The 20,701-nt window shown below is 38.3% G+C and overlaps 1 protein-coding gene across 10 annotated transcripts in view; it reads left to right on the top strand.

Moving 5' to 3' along the window:
* FNDC3B (fibronectin type III domain containing 3B) overlaps window positions 1-20,701 on the top strand; it is a 357,231-nt gene that overhangs the window by 152,374 nt on the left and 184,156 nt on the right. For all 10 annotated transcript variants that reach the window (XM_070243255.1, XM_070243250.1, XM_023623306.2 and 7 more), the window contains exon 4: window positions 17,744-17,820. In XM_070243255.1, coding sequence (XP_070099356.1) covers window positions 17,744-17,820 — 77 coding nt within the window. The remainder of the gene's footprint in view (window positions 1-17,743; window positions 17,821-20,701) is intronic.

Below are 20,701 nucleotides of genomic sequence, written 5' to 3' on the forward strand. Positions count from 1 at the left end.
AAATGAAGAGGAGGTCATATGACTCCTAAATAGGAGTCAAAATAGTTTTTGCATGAGTAACATAAGGCAAGTTTTATCATTTATTTCTAGGAGCCCATCAAAAAGAAAGTTCGTTTAGAAGTATACTCTAGAGATATTTCAGAAAATCAGTTATTAAAAAAAAGTAGATCACACTATATTGTGATATTTTATGTAGTTTGTAAACATTGTAGCTGAATTTAAAATTTTTGTGAATGTGTCAAGCCCATGAAACCCATCCAGAAGTTTTAATATTGAGTTTGCTCTCAACTGAAGAAAGTTTGTTCAAGTTCCTTCTTTTGAGGGAGAAATTATGACAGAAAAGAACAGTTCACCTTTTTGCCTCTCCTGACTTGTTATAGGAGTCTTTGTTTTGGTCTTGTTGCCTGTGTTTGTTCATTTTGTTTGTTTTATATGTCTTGGGTCTGTTTTGCCTATTCTGAACCTGTTTTTTGAGGGGCTCCCAAACTGCCTCATCAAAGAGCTCATTAGAGGATTGATGTCTTCACACCCAGAGAATCCCCAGCTCCAGCTTTCTGAATGACACCTGCGATCACCACTTTAATGTTCTTCCAGCTGCCAGCCAGTAGCTTGCAGCAGTCTTTTCTCCTTGGTTTAGGACGAGTCTGTAAATTGTGGCTAAGATGTTCATTTGTGTGAGAAACTGGAAAACTTGTTGGATGTTAACTTTTGCCTGATATCCACTCAAAAGTAGAAGTATAAATAACTCATAACATTATTAGTACTTGCTCCCCAATCATTAAGTAAATCATTAAGAGACAATGAATGTCAAATAAATAGTAGAGTTTCCAGGGAGGAAAGTGACCAGAGCCCTTTGTGGATCAGGTCTGACCACTTTTTGCTTTTGTGTGCATATCCTTCTGACGGTTATGTTTCTGTTTGGTAAGTTTTCATAGCCTAGTCTTCTCCAGATGTATTGAATCGTTTTGTGAGTAGTGAATTTCATAAAATTGGGACATCAAAACATAGCTAAATGCAACTTTAGCATTAACAGTCATTCTTTTTCCTAAGTCTTTAGAGAGAAGATTTGTCTTTTAATTTCCTGGTAAATCTCATCCTGTGCAGCCCAGGTGAGGACGGCACAGGGGCGGTTAAAATCCAGAACTTTCTTCCTTTCCTGTGGCTGACATTAATAAGAATATTGTGATATGAACACCTGGGAGCAAGAAGAACAGAGGGAGAGATGAAACATAAATTGAAGGAATCTGGCATTTCTTCCAACCGCTGGAGAGCAATAGTAGTTAGAACTTTAATTATGATACACTTACAGCCGTCAGAGATTAGGTTGGCTACTGTCTACTGTCAGAAATGGCTTTTTCAAAATGTGAATAATACATGTATTTATTTTAAGCCCCTCCCCATATAGCCTTCTTCCAGAGGATGGGGGTGAGGAGGTAGATAGAAAGCAAGTGGAGAAGACAGAGGATAATTTATTTTTTTAAGCAGAAAGTATTAATTGTTTGTTAGTTATTACATTCCAAGAATTAATGAGACTAAGGTCAATGCAGACCTCTTTAAAACAAGGGATAAAGCATTATTTTTCATTATGTCGATACTGAGATTTAGAAAACGCGTATATTTATAAGACATGGCATTTTAATGCAAATCAGATGTTTTGCTGAGTCTGTGGGATGACCGAACTTTCCTAGCACTGTTTACGCTCCATCTTTCCAGAGATGATGATAACCTTAAAGTAAATTTTTTCACTTTGCTAAACAGTTGTCCTAAGAGTTGTGAACCAGTGGTTGGTTGTTTTCAGGATATGATGAAAGCTAGATCCACGGCTGATCTCAGAAATTGTCTTCAGTTTTAGATTTAGTGTGTGGTGAGACTGCCAGTCTCTTCAAAGGGACAGTGACCTGTCTTTTTTGTAAATTTTGGCTATTCAAAAAAATCTAAAAATTGCTTTATATTTAACTGAAGAAAACAAGTGAGTTGGTTACAGGAATACTGAGTCCAACTGAAGTACAGTGGATCTGAATTTGAAGTTAAAGGAGAATGGGGTAGAGTCCACTTATTTAGATTAGCTACTCTGTAATTATATCTTGGGAGTTTTGTACAGGAAATGAATTTTGGTAGTTCCTGGGACATTAGACTTAAAACTGGATGCTATGATAGATCCATATCAGGTCGTTAATGAGAAGTTTGTGATTGTGTCTGCAAAGCTCTTGCATACCCACTGGGCCATTAGACAGGTCTACAGGTTGGGATTATGAGCTTTCTGATTTCTTTCCATTTCTTCTTAAACTGTACTGTACTTGATGTATCTTAAAAGCGTATGTCCACTCCCATTTAAATACCTTTTAAATTGGGATGCATCTTACAATTGACTGAATGTCAGTTGAATGCAATTAGCATTTTTTTCTTTTTTAGTAGCATATGAAATTATGTTGCATTTCATTGGTAGTGAAATGTGATATTTATTAAAATATGCCCCTATACTACACATAAAAAGATGCATCATTTTTTCTTTCTTCTTCATGCTCTGTTGGGCCACAGTAGGAATTCCAGTCTTTGAATCACTAGTAAACGTAGACAAATTTTTATTTTTTTTGAATGGATAATCTCTCTGGGAACCTCATTAGTTGAGAGTTCTGTAAGTTCCTGTAAGCCCATAGCAATATAATTATCCTGCAAACATTGCTCATGAAAAACCTGCAGAGTGAAGTAAAATGAAGAAGCAAGCTATCACAAAAGGAAAGTTTTGTTTTTGTAAATGATAAAATACTTAGAAACAAGTATCTGAGTAGAACCTTTCCAAAATATTTTACAAATTGTATTGGCACTTTGAAAAAAATTCATGAAATTTCACTAACGTGGAAGGTAGTTACAAACCTTCCTGCTAGGTTTATAAGCTGTTGTATTCATTCTTTTTCTGGGTAGGGAGCGATGGAATAAAGGCCATTAAAGTTATTGTTGTGTTTCAGTAAAATGAATCAGTATTAGATTATTTTAGGGTTAAAGAAGACCTAAGTATTAATTTTTCTGAAATTCTGCTTTTTTGTAATACTTTTAAAAAAACTTCCTACCTACGTGCAAAAATTGAAAAGATTTGCTTAGGAATATCCAAATGGTTGTGAATGTTGAAAAGAATAAGGTTTAGGGCAGAAAATGTTCTTTTTCCTGGCTCATGTGAGAGAACTGTCAGCTGAGAAGTTATTTGCTTTTTAGATGTGTTACCCATATGTAGAATCATTAAGGTATTATTTTTATACATTCCTAGAGAGTTGAAATTTTGCCACTGACACATTTGCAAAAGTTGAGATTGAAAAACTATGAAGTATCTTGATTAAATCAGACTTGTCCTTTAATGCCTGGCTATTCTGTTATAAAAACCTTTGGGTTATAGTTACAGATAATGAGACTGTTTCATGTAGAGTGAACTTTATGCTATGATTTCATATAATAGTACACACACACTTAAAACATACACTAAAAGCATATAACTATAATATCGAAATGATTTCATATAATATAACATAAAATTACTCATAGCATATAAATATGAAAATACAAATATTTAAATAGTGCCTGGTGCTGATTCGAATACCGATGATCTCAATAACCTAGTACAATTCACAATGAAAAAACAGTGAAACCATGACCTCCCTCAGGTTTGAACTTGGCAGGACCCTGTTGCTCAGGCTCTGCCTAACTCTGCAATGACTTGAGTTCCAACTGCGAAGGCCCATGGGTCACCAGAGTCATGGAAGATTCAGTGATTCATCCTCATTGGTGAGCTGGCCATGGTATGGGCTAGAGGCTGGTGGTCTTGTTTCTGCCTGAACTTGACTGTGAGTAGATGAGGGCAGTGATGATTCTCCACACTTTGTGTTTACAGTGATGGAATGCCCTGTTTGTAGAACCTAAATTTAAAAAGGGCCCTAGAAAGGCAGGTTGTTATAATGACCCATGCCAATGTGGTTGGAAGCCATTGCATAGAAGGAGAGGGTCAAGAAATTCCAAGTGTTTCTGTCTGTAGAAGAGGAGGCCTGAGGAGCTTTAACTCTCCAAGTATCTCTGAAGGATTGTTTTGTGGAATTGAGGTTACGTATAGTCTGTCTGGCTCTTCGAAACAGAATTCAGATTTCTGCTTATTAAAAGGGATAACCCTTTATCAATTCAGATTGCTAAAAAATGGAATTTGCTGCTTTTTGAGAAAGTGGACTCTCTGTTACTTGAAGTATTCTGGCCACTTGCTAGAGATTTTGTTCAGCAGTTCAAGACTTAAATGGGCTATTGGACTGGATGACAGATCCTTTCCCACCCCCAAGGGGATTCTGATTCTGTGATCTTGTCTGTCAACTAGAAATGTTTATAAAGATTTTATCAACTGCTCTCCTTGTTCGTAGATGCATAGTGTTTTGTATTAAACTATCACTGGTGGCTAGTAATCATATAAATAAATACAGTAATTGCATAGACTGCTTCTTAATAGAGTGCTATTATTCTGTATTTTATAAAATCCTATGATCATTTTGTTGTTGCCATGGAACTATAATAATAGTTGATTTATTATGACTAAAGCTAGAGGACTATTTTTAGCCAAATTATACTTATCTTTGTTAGTTGAAATATATTCAATTAAATACCCATTAAAAGGATAAAATTTATGGGACTTGGCTGTTTTTCCCTCTTCACTTTAAACATTGTGCTGAAATTAAGATTCGGCTAATTTGGCTTAAAGTCAGTACAAATGAGATGTGCTTCAAGGATCTTGAATGTGCTTAATTTTTTCCTCTCTTTTATTTGTTTATTTTTATTGTGTTCTTTCTGGGTCATTATTCCTCTTACTGATTGGTTTATAGAACACCTACATCAAAGTCCAAGGGGGTTTGTGGTTGAGGGGGGCCAGGAAGAGAGAGGTGCCAGCCTGTGGAATAAAAAGCAGATTCCAGAGGCCTGGAAATCTACATTTTTAAAAGGCCTCAGAGATTCTAGTGTAACTCACATTTGAGGCTCACAGCTGGAAGGATTTTAAGGATTGTCAACTAACAGCAGTTTTGTAGAATCTGTAAGCGTAGACCTAAATGACACCGATGCCATGCAGCATATTGCTGTAGAAGGAAGCATAGAAATTGTCAGATTTCTTTTCTTTTACTTTGCATTCAAAGGAGTTAGCCTAGACAGTTAAGTGACTTGCCCAAGGCCTGGCAGATTAGATCGCATATCCTCCTCTGAGCTCCAGTTGGTTTTGTTGGGATGGATTGAGAAGAGATTTTAAAAATACCATTTGAAAGCTGAAATGGACCAGTGACCAGCCTGTAGATTCCTGTGATGCTTTTTATGAGTTGCCATTTTGAGTGTCATGAGTATGTGGCCATCACAGACTTTTTAATGCATCACACTGAATTGGGAAATAACTCAGTCAAGATTAATTGGGTCTGTTTATTTTCTGGGTGTGGTTTTTTGCCTAGTTTGTAGTTCTCCCCACAATCCACCAGATTATTCCCCGCCCCCGCCCCTTCCATGTTAGGTATCTGTCCAGTTCCTCCCCTCTTTTCACAGAGAAGGTGAACTTTCTGCCCCAAACCATTCTTTTTCTTTATTATGTTTGTTCTAGCAACACATTGCCTAACAGACATGACCTCATATCTGTGGCCAGGAAATTTTTAATCAAATATTTTGATACCGTTTTACTCTTCTAACTTGGTAAGTAGGAGGCCGAAGGTATGTCTCAGTGGACCTCAGGATGTGTGTATATGCACAAGGGAGTGATTTTGCAGGTGAAATCAGGAGGAAGAGAAGTCACCAAGCACAGTGATTTTTTAAAGGCAGTGATGGAGATAACGAGATGAAAAAGACAAAAATTCAGGTGGTCTTATGCTCACAGTTTAGTCGGAAGAGGATATCTGGAGAGGGATGGGTATTATCTGGACATTTTGCCTTGAAGGGATTTATGAGTTGGTCCTGTTTGTGTAGCATGTATATCTGTTCATCGCTATGCTCTTGTTTAACCATTGGTAGTACTGTAGCTGAAAGTCTCTTTCTGATGTATTTTTGTTGTTTTTATTGAAAACATTGATAATTTCCCCTTCTCCCCTTCTTCCCTATCCCAATATGGCCTAGTCTTGACCATTCCTGATTGGCAAACTGAAGGCTGGTAGTTGTCTAGATGTGGTAACTTTAAGGGTTATCCATTCTCTTGAAAAGCCTGCTGTTTTTTTTTCAGCTCAAGAAAAACAGCAGTGAATCAGCTAGGAGATCTTTCTAATAACCTATTCCCCATGTGTAGACCCTCCGTTTTCATTTGTCTCAGGTCCCCTTAGTAAATGGAGGTTGATATTTGAAAGCAAGATTGTAGCCTTTTTAGTCAAATGGTTTGTTTCTGGGGAACCAGTGTGCCAGGATTAGGAAGCATCTACGCCATAAAGCAGTCCGCTGCCCCTCAAACAATGACTGTGTCAGGTCATTTTTATGGCTGAGAAAATTGCCTGTCAGGGTGACCCAGCCTTCCTGCAGTTACTGGGAGGCATTTACTGACCGCCTTTGATCAGACTTCAAGTGGGAGAATCTCACCTATTTGTAGCTGTTGTTTACTGTCAGTCCTTAGCCTGCCCTTTGTTTTTCGCCTACAAACTAAAGAGTAAAAGCAGCAGGCTGTGTAAACATGGCGGGTCTGTAGGCCCTTTCATTTACTTTCCTGGCTTCCTCTATGTGGTTTAGGTAAGGCAGAGATGAGAACTATAAATTGAACTAGTCATCTCAAAGCCCGTTATTAGGTCTCAGGCACTGGACCATTTAGAGAATTTTTATTAGCAATCAAACCACTTTTGTCAAATTAAGTTAATTTCAGAAGATTGCCGGTCTTTGGTTGAGAGACAGCTTCCAACCTGACATTGGACGATTATGAGTGAGCGAGCAGCCTTCTACATTGGCGAGAAAATGGCTTCAAGTTGATAAACTGTGATTTGTGTTTTATTTTATGGAACATTTGGTTTATTTTCTCCATTTCCGTAATAACTATTGGTTTTCCTTAGTAGTTCTATTTCATGGATCCCAGACATTTCTCTTTTGCCTTTGTATTTGAGGTACATGAGTTAAAAGAACTAGGTTAGTAAACCGCGTTGGAATGTTGTCAACAAAATGCCTTTAGGATGTTGTCCACGGCCTTCCTTTATGGCGCGTACCCTCCCATGGGCAGCTGAAGAGCCAACCCAGAGAGGCTAAAAGGGCTCCTCTGTGGTTGGCTTTGTAAACCTCGTTACAGCAGTGGATAATTGAGCTCCCCTCAATATGTTGAGTAATGGTATGTTGGTAAAGCTCTACATTATCCTTATTTGTAAGTCACCTTTCAGGTGGGTGATGTTTTTAATGTTCTTTCATTTTTGACAGACGAGTAATGTAAAACAGATCTTGTAAGGGCGGCAGTCACATACTGTTGTCTGGTGAATAATTTCAGTGCTGTTGTCACACTTGCCCCTCTGGAGCGTGGCTTTGGAATTGTAAAGTGGAGCACAGGTGAAATAGGACGTGCACATTTGCCCCTGAGGTCCTCACGGAGTTGTTAGGAAAATTCTATTTGCTGTCCTATCCTTTGCTTGCTGTTCTGTCCCACTTAGGAGAAGCGGGCCTTGTGGCCAGCCAGATGGGATGGGAGTGTGGGAGGATGGGGAGGAAGAGTGGACTAGGTTTTGTTGATCTCTTTTCTCTTTCATAAGCCTTCCTAAAGGCACAGAAAGCTAGTGAGAGAATAAAGGCAACCCCTTTAAAATACCAGGGCCACAGTGAAGAAGTTCTGCTCCATTCCTGCTGACACGTCGCTTAGTTGCTCTCCTGGCTTTTCATGAACAATCTGTCTCTCTGATTCTTTCCCAACAAAATTAATAAGCTTAATATATTTCTTTAAAAACACTAGTTTGTGTTTTTTCTCAGGACATTTAAAATGAAATTTTACATACTCTGCTCTAATACATTTTTACCTTCAACAAGACTATCTGGAGGGTTCCACTGGAATTATGCTCACCTACTCCAACTCAGTTTTCCTGGTAACTCCCTCTTGAATCTGTTATTAGCTGGAATACCCGTAGTTCCTGGTCCTCATTACTCTATGTGAGGGGCTCTGATGCCCTTGTTGGGCATAAGAGAAAACTTGCTGGGAAAGATTGGCTTTTAAAGGCTGTGAAATGAAGTGCTTAATGCTCTTTCTGATGCTCTTATTTTAATTTTTCTGCTGGTATTTGCGGGGCCTTTTCTTTGGAAAATATCAGAAGCCTTCTGTCTGTATTACTGAGTTGTATTTGTATCATGCCTCAGAGCTTTGAAGTTTGTGTGGGTCCTGGTTTAAGCATAAATAAGCAAATCCATGGATTATCTGCCATTAACACCTGACATTGAAAATCAAAACAAAGATGCACTGAATCTTAGTATTCATGTGGATAAGTTTAACTGGCAGGGTGCTGCTGAATGTTTGTCATCTGTACACTGGGCAAGTTTGTTTCACATTTGGATAGGGTGATAAAGTTTAACATGAAGAGTGGGGCCCTGCGACCTTGAGAGACCCAGCTTCAGCATCAGGCTGGCTGTCTGGAACCCACTGTTTGGTTTTTGTTTTGTTTTTTTCCAAAGATCAACTTCTTGAACCATTTCTCATAGGCCTTCTACCTAATTCTTGAATCGTTTTTATTGCTAGACTAGACTTGTACCAAATGCTCATGCTGCTTGAGATATCTGGGCTGTCTGCCTGCCTCCGTGCTGAGATGCACAGTGTCTGTCACAGAAACCTCAGGCCAAAAGCAGGACACAAAGCTGGCTTGTCCCCTCCCCCACTTTTGTGCACCTGTGCATTACTCATTCTGCATGCCATTCTCTCCATAATTAAGAACAGAAATGCTTGTTCTCCTCAATGTCATTGTGTCCTTGGCATCCTGCACAGGGTCTGGCAACTAGAAAGGTTTGTGGAACCGAACAAAGCAGCAATCCAGAGTTCTGAAACCAGGAGTCGAAGGCTGTGTTACCGGCCTGTCTCATAGTACCCAATATCTTTGACAGTCCTACAGCTTGTATTTCTGTAGCCCTGAATTTAAATCAAGTTCTTTTAAAAACTGTGTTAGGCTATCACGCCTGTTATGAATGGACTTGCCAACTTCCTTTACCATTCATTGCCAGTCAGTAAGAGTTTTAAATATGCTCCTTCTGCCCACCCCATGGATAATTTTTATTGTCCAGCTTCAGAACTCTTGGCTTCTAATGAAACAATTGCCGCTTGTTTATGTAGTAGTTTGTTAGTAACATATCTGTTGTAACATCCTCTGCATGGCTTTTAATTCCTTACAGCATCTTGCACAATAATTGTTTATTGAATTGAATTCAATAAAATATTAACCGATATTGTGATCACACAGTAATTACATAGATTTCATTAACATTTAAGCCTTAAAACAACTTGATAAAGTAGTTTTGGTAGATACCTCAATTTTTTTGAAATTGAGGAAAATTTGGATTTATGAAGTTTAGTCTTATGTGAGAATTAAACCCTTGTCTCCCAGCTCCTGATACCCTTTTAATAGCAAAACAAGTTCAAAGGGGAATATGTGGGGAAAAAAGACTTATGTTTCAAATTGGTGGAACAGATTTCTTAACTGATACGGCACCTTCTTGCATTTTGAAATGGTTAAATGATAAGATAGTGGTGACCCATTCTTCAGGAATTCTGTCAGTAACTCAGTTTTGGTTCTTGGTAGTGGTTTACTTCAGGAAGGTTTCCGCAGGAATCTTTAGTCGTTGGGCAATTTGTTGTTATGATCACTTGCCACTTTTCAGGACAATGGGTGAGCCAGACTAGAAATTCTTGTAATAGAGCCAATGTCAGAGAGATGTGGAGGATCGACTTTCAGAAAACAAGGGCTGGTGCTTGATTTAGATAGACCTGTGTCAGGACATTTAGCGTGTTAGGCACGCCCAACTTTCTAAGGTTTCCTAGAAACTAGGGAAAGATAACAGGTAATTTGGGGAGAAGTAGAGGGTTTGGATTGGGGATGGGGAAGTAGATAACTATGGGAAAGCAGCCATTCTTTTTCTTCTTTGGTCTTTAGTTTTTAATAATTATAATTATAATTCATGTATCTTGAATATGTTACATTCTAAAAAGGGAGATAGTATTTCCAAGCTACAAGATAGGGACGTGTTTTTAGAAGAGAAAATGTGGAGAACAAAACAACTAACTTGCTCATTTGAGAAACTGTGTAATTCTTTGTCTCTGTGGTAAATAATTACTCTCTGTTAACCTCTTTGTTCATGCAGTATTTTTCTTCTGTGGCACAGTGTTAAAGTTGTTTTGAAATCCCATTATTTGGCAATCCACTGTGCTAGGTACTTTATACGCATTACATTTTCCAGTTCTCAGAACAACCATTGACAGTAGCTCTGGTCATCCCTTTTTGTAGGTTGGAAAAGTGCGGATCAGTCAGAGATTTTAAGTAACTTGCCCAAGGTCGTGCTAGGAATGGTAGAGCCCACACTGAACACAGGCCTCACCAGCTCGCAGGCTTTTCTTCTTTGTGTGCTCAGATTCTGCTCTTTCCAGCCTCTTTCTTCTCTGGCAGGATGCCTTTGGGAAGAAGACCTTGTTACAGGTTGGAGAGACCAGTGTATCTGAGTCAGAGAAATGTGTCATCTATACCTGGCTGTGTATGAAAATTAACCCTTGAGAGAAAATGACTTTACAGCAGCGTTTTCAGGAACAGCAAATTTTATTCTTGAAGGAAGGTAAAATTAGAAACAACATTGGGCTAAAAACTAGAAGAATTGAGTTCTAGACCCTGTTGTTTCATCATCTGCCTGCTGCTCGGTGTGCTTCTGTGCCTCAGTTTCTTTATTTGCAAAACAGTGAGATGTCTACGAAATCCTAAGGGCCTTTTAACCGATCACTTCTGTAACTGCTTACGTGTCCACCGGATGATCATCTTTTAAAATCTTGCTAAATTTAAACAGTGCCGAAGTGCCTCCTTGTGTTTATTTGTTTATATGTCTGTATCCCCATAATTAGCCTGTCAGTCCTTTGAGGATAGAGAATGCGTTTTACTGGTCTTCGCATAGCACAGTGTCTAGAAATAGCATCCTCCCAAATATGAATGTGGAAGGAATGAGGATGTGTTCTAGGAGATTTGTACTCTGTTGCTTTTTGGTAGATTATTAGCAACCCCAGTTTTACTGTCTTACAATTCTTTAGTTACATGCTCGTCTCTCTTTTAAAAAAAAATATTTTTATTGAGGTGAAATGCACATAACATAAAATGAATTATTTTAATTCATTGGCATTTAGTACATTCACAGTGTTGTGCAATCACTGCTTCTATCTGGTTCTGAAACATTTTCGGCATCCCGAAAGGAAACTCTGCACCCATTAAGCAGTTGCTTCCCAAATCCCTCCCACTCCTTAACCCTTGGAAACGACAGATTTGAGTTCTGTCTCTACTGGTTTTTTTATTCTTGATATTTCGTGTAAATGGAATCACACGATTTGTGACCTTTTGTATGTGGCTTCTTTTACTTAGCATAATGTTTTCAAGGTTCATCCACATTGTAGCATAGATCAGTACTTCATTTCTATTTATGGCTGAGTAATATTCCATTGTTTGTATTATATCACATTCTATTTATCCTTCATCCCCTAAAGGACGTTTTGGCTGTTTCCACCTTCTGGCTGTTGTGAATAGCGCTGCTGTGAACATGTGTGTACATGTACACGTTTGAGTCTCAGTTTTCGATTCTTCTGGGTATATCCCTAGGAGTAGAATTGCTGGGTCATATGCTAATTTTATGTTTAACTTTTTGAGGAAGTGCCAAACTGGTTTCCACAGCAGCTGTCCTGCTTTACATTCCTACTGGCAATTGTACAGAGTTCCAATTTCTCCACTTCCTTGCCGACACTTATTTTCCGTTTTTCTGAGAATGGCCATCTTAGTGCGTGTGAAGCGATAGCTCATTGTGGTTTTGATTTGCGTTTCCCTAATGACTAATGATGTTGAGCGTCTTCTCATGTGCTTCTTGGCTATTTGTATATCTTTGGTGAAATGTCTGCTCAAGCCCTTTGCCCATTTTCAAATGGGGTTGTTTGTCTTTTTGTTGAGTTGTGAGAATTCTTTATATATTTGTGATATAGGTCTCTTATCAGATATATGATTTGCAGACATTTTTTCCCATTCTATATTGTCTGTTCACTTTGCTGATAAAAGTCTTTAATTTTTATGAAGTCTGGTTTATTTTGTTGTTGTTGCTTGTGCTTTTGAGTACAGCATCATGAAAATATACCTGTGTTTTGTTTTGAGTTTTGTGATTTTACGTCTTATATTTAGGTCTGTGATCCATTTTGAGTCTATTTTTGTATGTTGTCAGGTAGGGCTCCAAGTTTATTCTTTCTGTTTGGGACCTCTTGCAATTCCATATGAATTTGGGAATTGGCTTTTCCATTTCTGCCAAAAAGACCATTAGAATTTTGAGAGAAATTTCATTGGCCTTGTAGACTGCTTTGAGTAGCATTGCCATCCTAACGATATTGAGTCTTCCGTTCCACGTCTTTATTTGGGTGTTCATTCATCCCGTGTATTTAGGTCGTCCTCAGTTTCTTTTAGTGGTGTTTTGTAGTTTGTTGGCAAGTCTTTCACCCCCTTGGTTAAATTTATTCCTACATCTTTTATTCTTTTGGATGCTGTTGTAAAAAATGGACTTGTTTTCTTAATTTCCTTTTCACATTGTTCACTGCTGGTTTATGGAAACGCAGTTGACTTCTATGTGACTGTTGTACCTTGCAAACTTATGGAATTCATTTATTAGCTTTAGTAGGTTTTTTAATGGAAGTTTTGGGGTTCTCTCTGCATAGGATTATGTCATCTGCGAATAGAGTTTCCCTTCTTCCTTCCTAATTTGGATGCCCTTTTTTTTAAGCCTAATTGTTCTGGCCAGAACTTCTCGTACAGTGTTGAATCGCAGTGGTGAAAATGGGCATCCTTGTTTTGTTCCTGATCTTAGGGGGAAAGCTTTCAGTCTTTAACTGTTGAGAATGATGTCTGCTGTGGATGCTTACCGTCTTTTAACCCACTAAGTCAGAGGTAGTCAAAGTGTGGCCCCTGGACAGCAGCAGCTATACCGCCTGAGAACTTGTTAGAAATGCTAACTCTTGGGAGCCACCCCAGACCTGCTGATTCTGAAACTTTGGGAAGTGGAGCTTAGCAGTCTGGATCTTAAGAAGCCCTCAGGGTGATTCTGATGCTTGCTAACATTTAAGAACTGTTGCACTAGAGGTTAAGCTTCTTGGAGGTTAGAACCTGTGTGTCATTATCTTTGTATTCCTTTTAGTTCTCTTGTGGGATTAATCAGTGTTGAATAATTAAGAAAAGAACGTCAGTGGTCCCCAAAGTGCCTACATAATCTCTTAGCTTGTCTACGTGTCTTGAGTCACCATGAATAATTGGAAATTCTTTATTAGACGTTCACAAGATTCATCAGAAGACCTCACATTTCATATTCAGTCTTAGACTCATGGTAAACAGCGCACATACACTTTTATTTAGACAGTTTCTAGTGGTAATTATTTTCACCATAATTATCTGCTTACCTACTAGCTGTAGCCTTGTCCTTATGACTATTCCTTCCAGCAAGAATTTCTCTTTTTTGACTTATTTAGAAAGACTCGAGGGTCACTTTTACAGAGTTTATTGGATTTTATAACATGACTATTTTGCCTTTGCTGTATTTTTCTCATTAGTTTTCTTTTATCTTGCTGTGTTGTGATCTTGGTCCCTTTACATCCTTTTTGAACAAGATAATATTTAAGGTAATAAGATAAGAATGTGATGTATTGCTGCTAAAGGCTGTTGTTGAAAATAGCCAATTGGACACACCAGTAGCAGTTTATAGACAAGTATGATAATAAAATTCTGTTTATTCACTACTTGTTACCTCATAGTGAGTACTTAGCTTATAAAAATGCTATTTAAACATGTCCAGAATTGTGATACAATCAATTATTTATAGCTGGTCTTTTTCTGAGGTTCGTTTAATTGATAATTTATAGCCTGGATTCCCATTTTCCACCACTTTTAGGTATCTAAACCTCTATTTGTACATTTACCTCGAGTCAGTCCAGTTAACTCTGCTCCCAGAATGGGTGAATATTCTGCAGATAGCATCAGAGCAAGGGTTAAGTAAATGTGTGAGCTCTGGGGGATCCCTGGTAGGAGGGAAGAAACACAGAGTGAGACAGAATGGGCCCACAGCCTCGGCGGGGGCTCAGAAGCTCTCCATGAGCATGTGTGGTCCTAAAAATACCATATTGCTGGGCTTTCCTTCAGTCTCTTTGATGTGGGAGTAAAGTCATAGGATCGTTGCATGAATTATTGATTGAATAATTAAGCAGCTTGCCAACCTTTCTCGTTCAAGGTTTGCCGTAAGTACTAAATGAAAAATCAATTCATTAACATGCTAGCAGATTTTTAAGATGTTACACTATGTACTTGCATATTGCATTTAAAATTTTTAATGACTATACACCAATCATAGTTCTTGTTTGTGTCTCACATCTGTTCAATGAAAAAAAGAAATTCTTGACTGTTGAAATCACAGCCTAAAACCTGAAATTGATCAAAATTCCCAAGGCATTTTTTCGTGGTGTTGCTTGGCTCTTAGCGAACATTCTACTTCCAGTTCTAGAAATTGTGTATGTGACATTTCTCATCTGTCTGTGGAAGAGTTCATGTGGTCTCTAGCGGAGCTTCTTAATTAGTTTCTCAAAAAAAGAAAAAAACTCACTGACAGTATTTTGGAAGTATGTTTGTTTACATTTGTTTTAAAATTATTTAATCTGTACGTCCATATATCTTTGTAGACCTGTTTGTATGTAACAAGAGCGTTTAATTAAAGGGGGCTCCAAATACCTTAAGAGATCTAAAAACTTTTTTCAAAAAGTTTAATAGTTCAGTGATTTTGCAGTATAGTCAGAGAGGAAGTTGGTTTGTTTGAGAAGATTGTGTGGCTTTTTTTTCCTTATAGCCAGTGTTAGTGGTTTGAGCAAGAAGAGAACCATTTTTCACCATATTCTGAGGGCTATATCCTTTCAGTCTTGTATGTCTTGAGGGTATCAATTAAAAACAAGTCAAAATGACCTAGTAGTTGTAGAAGTTTAGGAAGATAGCTTGTGTTTTAATTAGGGAAGAGTTAGAATAGTATCAGGAGGTTCTCAAACACAGACAGTTGAGCAGAGGACAGGCAGCCTCACTGATTGGCAGATAAGTATTTAGAGAGACAGTAACTTTTCTCATACCACCATGGTGAATGGGGTCTTTCTTTTTTTTTTAGACTAGTTTTTGAACTCCTGAATGCCTGTGGGTGCAGTGGTTTATTTCAGAAAGGAGAGGAACCTTGGGGTTCCAAGGCACAGTTGAATTTCAGAAGCCATTACTGTAAATTTCACAATGCCCTTTGAAAGAGTTTTGATGACACTGACAAGAGGAAGGGGGAATAAGCATGTTAAAGTCATTTGGCTACTTTTGAAATCAAGGCCAGGAAGAAAACATTTTCCGGCTGTAAATCACTTACTTGTCCTACATTCTTTAAAGCATTTTATACAAATGACTTTAACAGTTTTGGGGGTCATGCCTGGGGTTAAGAGACTATTTGCCTGGTATACATTTTGGTGATTAAAAAGCAATACTTTATTGAGGTAGTAGCTTTTCTTTTCATACTCTGTTCTGTGAAATATTTGATATTTATCTGATGGGGAAGGTTTGCCTCTTAAGTCAATATTGTGTGAAGTGTATACTTGTTGATTTTATGCGGTACAGGGACGTGTGCTATTAAAGAAATCAGTACTTAACAATGTAATTATAACAAACAAAAAGCTGTAAATAAAATTTTAAGAAATTGTGAAGATTCCTAACATTTTGATGAGTAATTATTGTGCCATGCATTGCTCTAAGTGCTTTTGCATGTATTATTGAATGTAATCTTTAAACCCAACCCAGTGAGGTAGGAATTGTTATTCTTATTTATAACTGTTGAGAAGTGAGGCTCAGAAAGGCTAATAAGTGAATTGTCCGACGTCACCCAACCAGTATGAATAGTGAGCTGGAGGATGAAACCAGGCAGAGGCCGTGCTCTTGACACTTGCTTATAGAGCCAAGGACATTGACCGTTGGATTTCACATAGCGCTCAGGCTAGAAGGCTGAGATATTGTCTATGATTTTTTTTTTAGTGATTTAATTGAAGTAAAAATATTCAGTATATACCTAAATGTCTTGATGGTTTTGGCCAAAATGCCGCCGATGAGAAAGATGGATTTGGAAGATGGATTGGGAAAGTGCCTTCAGTGGTGGTGGATGTATTAGTTTAAATCATCCTTATGGGGTCATGCCGTTATCCATTCTTAGGCCATCGTCATCTTCTGCTTCAGATGATTGTTGGTGTGTTAGCATGTGAGAGTCCGCTGTGGATTTGTGTATGTTTATACATAGAATGTAAACGTGTAAATATTAACATCTTTTCTGCCCTGCTCCCATGTTTTTTCCCATACTTGCGGCCCTGTTGACAGGCACGCCAGCATTACTGTCCCTCCAAATCCCCCGCTGCTCCTCTCCTGTGAAGTGGTTATAACACTGCTTTGTACTGTGAGGTGAAAGGTGCATTATGCTTACATGTAAATGCAGCATTGGGTGGCAGGATCTGTCTTCTTTTGCCAAGAAAAGTGTTGTATTTTTCTTGGTTTTTGTTACAGCTGAGCAATTTTCATTGCCGGCAGCACCACACACATTAGGAGAAAGCAAATAAACAACACAAGGCACTTGGAGCCAGGAAGTCGCATCTCAGACTAGAAACACAGTTTTGGATTGACAGTTGGGAAGTGGGGTGCTAAATGGGGAAGCCAGCTACCAAACTGAAAACCAGTGACCGTGAGGTTCTTGCCCTTCTAGGCAAACCATTTAATCGTAGGACCTTTGGAAGGGGGTCAGAAGTTGATTTCGATGTTATGACACTCCGTTTCTTTGTAATTAAATATTAACTCAGTCTGGGTCTTAGGTAACTGAGTGTTGCCTTGCCATTCGTTGTTTGTCTTAGACATGTGATTAACATTTGTTGAATTTAATATTTTGAAACTAACCTCTCGTTAATTGAATGCTTTACTTTGACGTAATCCAAGTAAATTTCGCATGAATATTCCTAATAGTGCCTAGATTTAAAATATGATGTATTTTTTTCCCTGCCTTATAACATGAGGCATACCAAATTCAGTGTTTTAAAGGTTTCTTCTATTTCCGATTAATGGCATGTTAATCGAAATGAAAATTGTAGACCCAAAGTCTATGGGAGCTTTTTAAACTAGAGGAGATCAACTCATTTAAAAAGTTATTTGTTTAAGCATTTTTTAATAATACATTCTTTCAAAGTCAAAAGAAAAAAAGGAAACTTTGCCCCACTTTGTTAGAGTACTCTTACCTGAACAGCCTTGGTTTATGGAACTTGAAGCTTTAGGAATTATTAAATATTTATAAAGATGCTCATAGTTTCCCCCTCCCCCCTGACTTGAATAGCTGAAGAATTTGTTTTTATGTGTGGTTTCAAGTTTAAGGCACAGTGTACCAATTACTGAAGAGAAAATAGTCAAAGTGATTAATTCTCTTAAGTTTTGGTAATATTTTGGAAATGACCAATGATTATTTTGAATAATCTATGTTTCTTCAAGTGTTAATATGTTACTCTTGCCTCTTTTAGGACCTGCTGAAGTTCCCATGATGTCACCCAATGGATCCATTCCTCCCATCCATGTGCCTCCAGGTTACATCTCACAGGTGAACTATTTGATGGACTTTTCCACTCACTATGGACACTGTCATTGTTCCAAGAGAATATATGTTGAGGTTTCAGAAGCGTATTCCAGGATGAATTTAGTTAGGATAATGCTAGAGTTGTCATCCTTTTTGTGGTGCCATACAGCCTTTCCTGAGTCCTGCTACTTGACTTGCAAGAGATTCGGAGGGAGGAAAACAAAGCAGGCTGCTGGGCTGCCCTTAGCCGCAGTGGGTTTCACACTTGACCGTTTGACAGAGATTCCTTCATAGAGTCTGCTGCCTGAGAGATTTCCTTCTATCTGTACCACAATTTGCTGGGGGAAAAAATGCAGAGACTTATTAGTAAAAATATCAAAGGAGACATTGCTAACCTAAATAGGGCCTGCCCTCTATTATGGGAGTCCCATTCCTCCATAGTGTGGCATGACCTGGGCTTGATGAATTACTGAGTATGATGTGAGAACTTGGCTGTTTGTACTAATATTTCTCTGAAATTTGATTTTCTCTGAAGTAAAATAGCAATAACAATGGAAAAGTAATAGCAATTTCAGAGGGATGTTGGAAGGATTAAAAAATGTTAAAGGATAAAATTCTATCCTATACCTGAATCAGGTTTAAAATGTTCACCGTGCCTGGAACGGGGGTGTCATTATATACTGTAGCTTTTGTCCTGGGCTCGGCACAGGTGAACGCCTCATGCTTCTCCCTGTACAACTTTCTTCCAAATACCTAACTACCAACTCTTTTTCTCTCTCTTTGCCTCTTCTGTTCTTTTTTACTGATTATAAAGGCATCCTTTACTCATTGGGAAAAAATCAGAAAAGACAGAAGAGTACAAAAAAGAAAATATTTATAATTTTACTGTCCACAGAAGATAATCATTGTGTTAACATTTTTTAGATTATGTCCTTCCAGATTTCTTTTTTTCTTTCTATTCTCTGTTTCTCTGTCTACTTTTAAAGTGGTTTCAAAATCTGTAATTTTCAGTTTTTAATGATTTTGCTAGGGTGAAAAAAATTGGCAGCTACATAGGAAAATTACTGTGAAGTGCAGGCAGGAATCAAAGAAGATTTATCCTTCTCTGATGTAAAAACTTATCCATTTCTTCACTAAGCCATAGTGCAGCCACTATAATTTCATTTTTTCCATTCCTACTTTTACATGAGCCAATTTGACATCTTTTTTCTTTTTGAGTAGCCAGAATGTTGGCCGGTCTTCCCCCTGTTGCAAATAAATGACTCGTTCTACACAAGTCTTTGTAAATAAGAATCACTGTGGGGAGAAAAGGGTGGAGACCAGGCCCTTGTGGCTAGAACACGTGACGTCACGTCACCAGTTAAGTAACAGAAAAAAACAAGGAATGTAGAATTCCATTATGTCTCCTCCTCTATTTTGAGGAAATGTTTCATTCCATTGAACCAGAGTACAGTTCTCACCATTGTGATGGCAGGAATAACACCTCCTTTTATGCTAAAGGTCCATTTAAGGAATACCAGTGAAAAGTTGAATGTTCTCACGGAGAGAAGCTGCACTGTGCTTTTTCTTGCTAGTGGTGTTGCTGTGATTGTACGAACTGCAAAACATTTATTGGGAGTCCTAGAAAAAACAGAGAATTTCAGATTGTGGTATATTTCTCATTCTGAAACGTCTATATAAAATTCAAGTAGAAAGAGTAGAAGCAGAGCTGTAAACTCACTTTCATAAAGCTGATGATGGAAGCATCGTGAGACACTTTCTCAACTGAGAATTATCGCAGAAAGTGCTGGAAGATATTGGAAGAATAGTAAAAATGGAATAATTTGGATTCTGAATTGAAAAAGAGAAGCAGTCTGTGAGACATGTCTTCAGCTCCATTTAGATTGGGCTCCCTGGTCAGAGGATGGGCCCAGAGTTGATGACCTTCGGTGGTAGCACTATATCTTTAATGATATTTGACAGGGAAGTGTCTGAGTAATAGACATGATGACTATGAAGAAAATTGAGAAACTGATAGGATGTGTGTACAACGTCTTCTTTAAGGCTGACTGCATACACACTTCAACGAAATGAGGAGGATGGAACCAAGTATAAAATGTCTTAGGAGACTTCTCAGCCCCAGGAGATCTAAGGAGAAAAATGCATTGTTGTCCTGCAGTTGTAGAAAGGAAGAATCATCAAAAAAAAAAAAAAAAAAATTCCCCTCCCACCTGGGCGTAATGTGAGAAATGCCCAATACTAGTGTGTCCCTATGGGAGTCAGTTCTATCTCTTATTCCCACAGTCCTTTTCCTCAAATACATGTGACTTCCTTGTTCAGGTCTAGAGTTGGGCGTACATTGCATAGAAGTGGAGTTCGAGTTCTCTAATGTAGATTATGGATCCTTGATACTCAACCCTGCTCTCCTTTCCAGGGTGACCTCTACCTGTTGCCCCACATTGCTGCCTCCTTAAACTTCTGTCCCCTGGATACATCTGGCCTTTTCTCCACTACATACTTCTGCGCCCATTATTTCCCTCTTCTTGGAATACTCTAGAGCCCCTCTTTGTCTGACAGTTCTGTCCTTCTCGCTCAGATGCCCCTCCTCATTGTGACCCTTTCAGAAGCTCCAACACAGAAATGATTGTTCTGTTTTTTCAGCATTTTTGGCACTTTGTCTCCATCTTTGTCATGAAATACAATACATTTTATAACCATCCCCAAGAACTCTTAGCGCCTCACTGGGACTATATCTGAGAAACTAGAACACGGCCTGGTACATAGTAGGTACTTGATAAGGGATAAGGGTTTTTAAATATATGCGATTGGCCAACCTGAGATAAAGTAAATATAGGAGAGGTTCATAGATTTGCAGGTTCAAGTAGAACAATAAAACTGATAGCTGGAAAATTTGCCGGATCAGAGT

The sequence above is a fragment of the Equus caballus genome, chromosome 19 (genome assembly GCF_041296265.1).
Source record: "Equus caballus isolate H_3958 breed thoroughbred chromosome 19, TB-T2T, whole genome shotgun sequence".
NCBI lineage: Eukaryota > Metazoa > Chordata > Mammalia > Perissodactyla > Equidae > Equus > Equus caballus.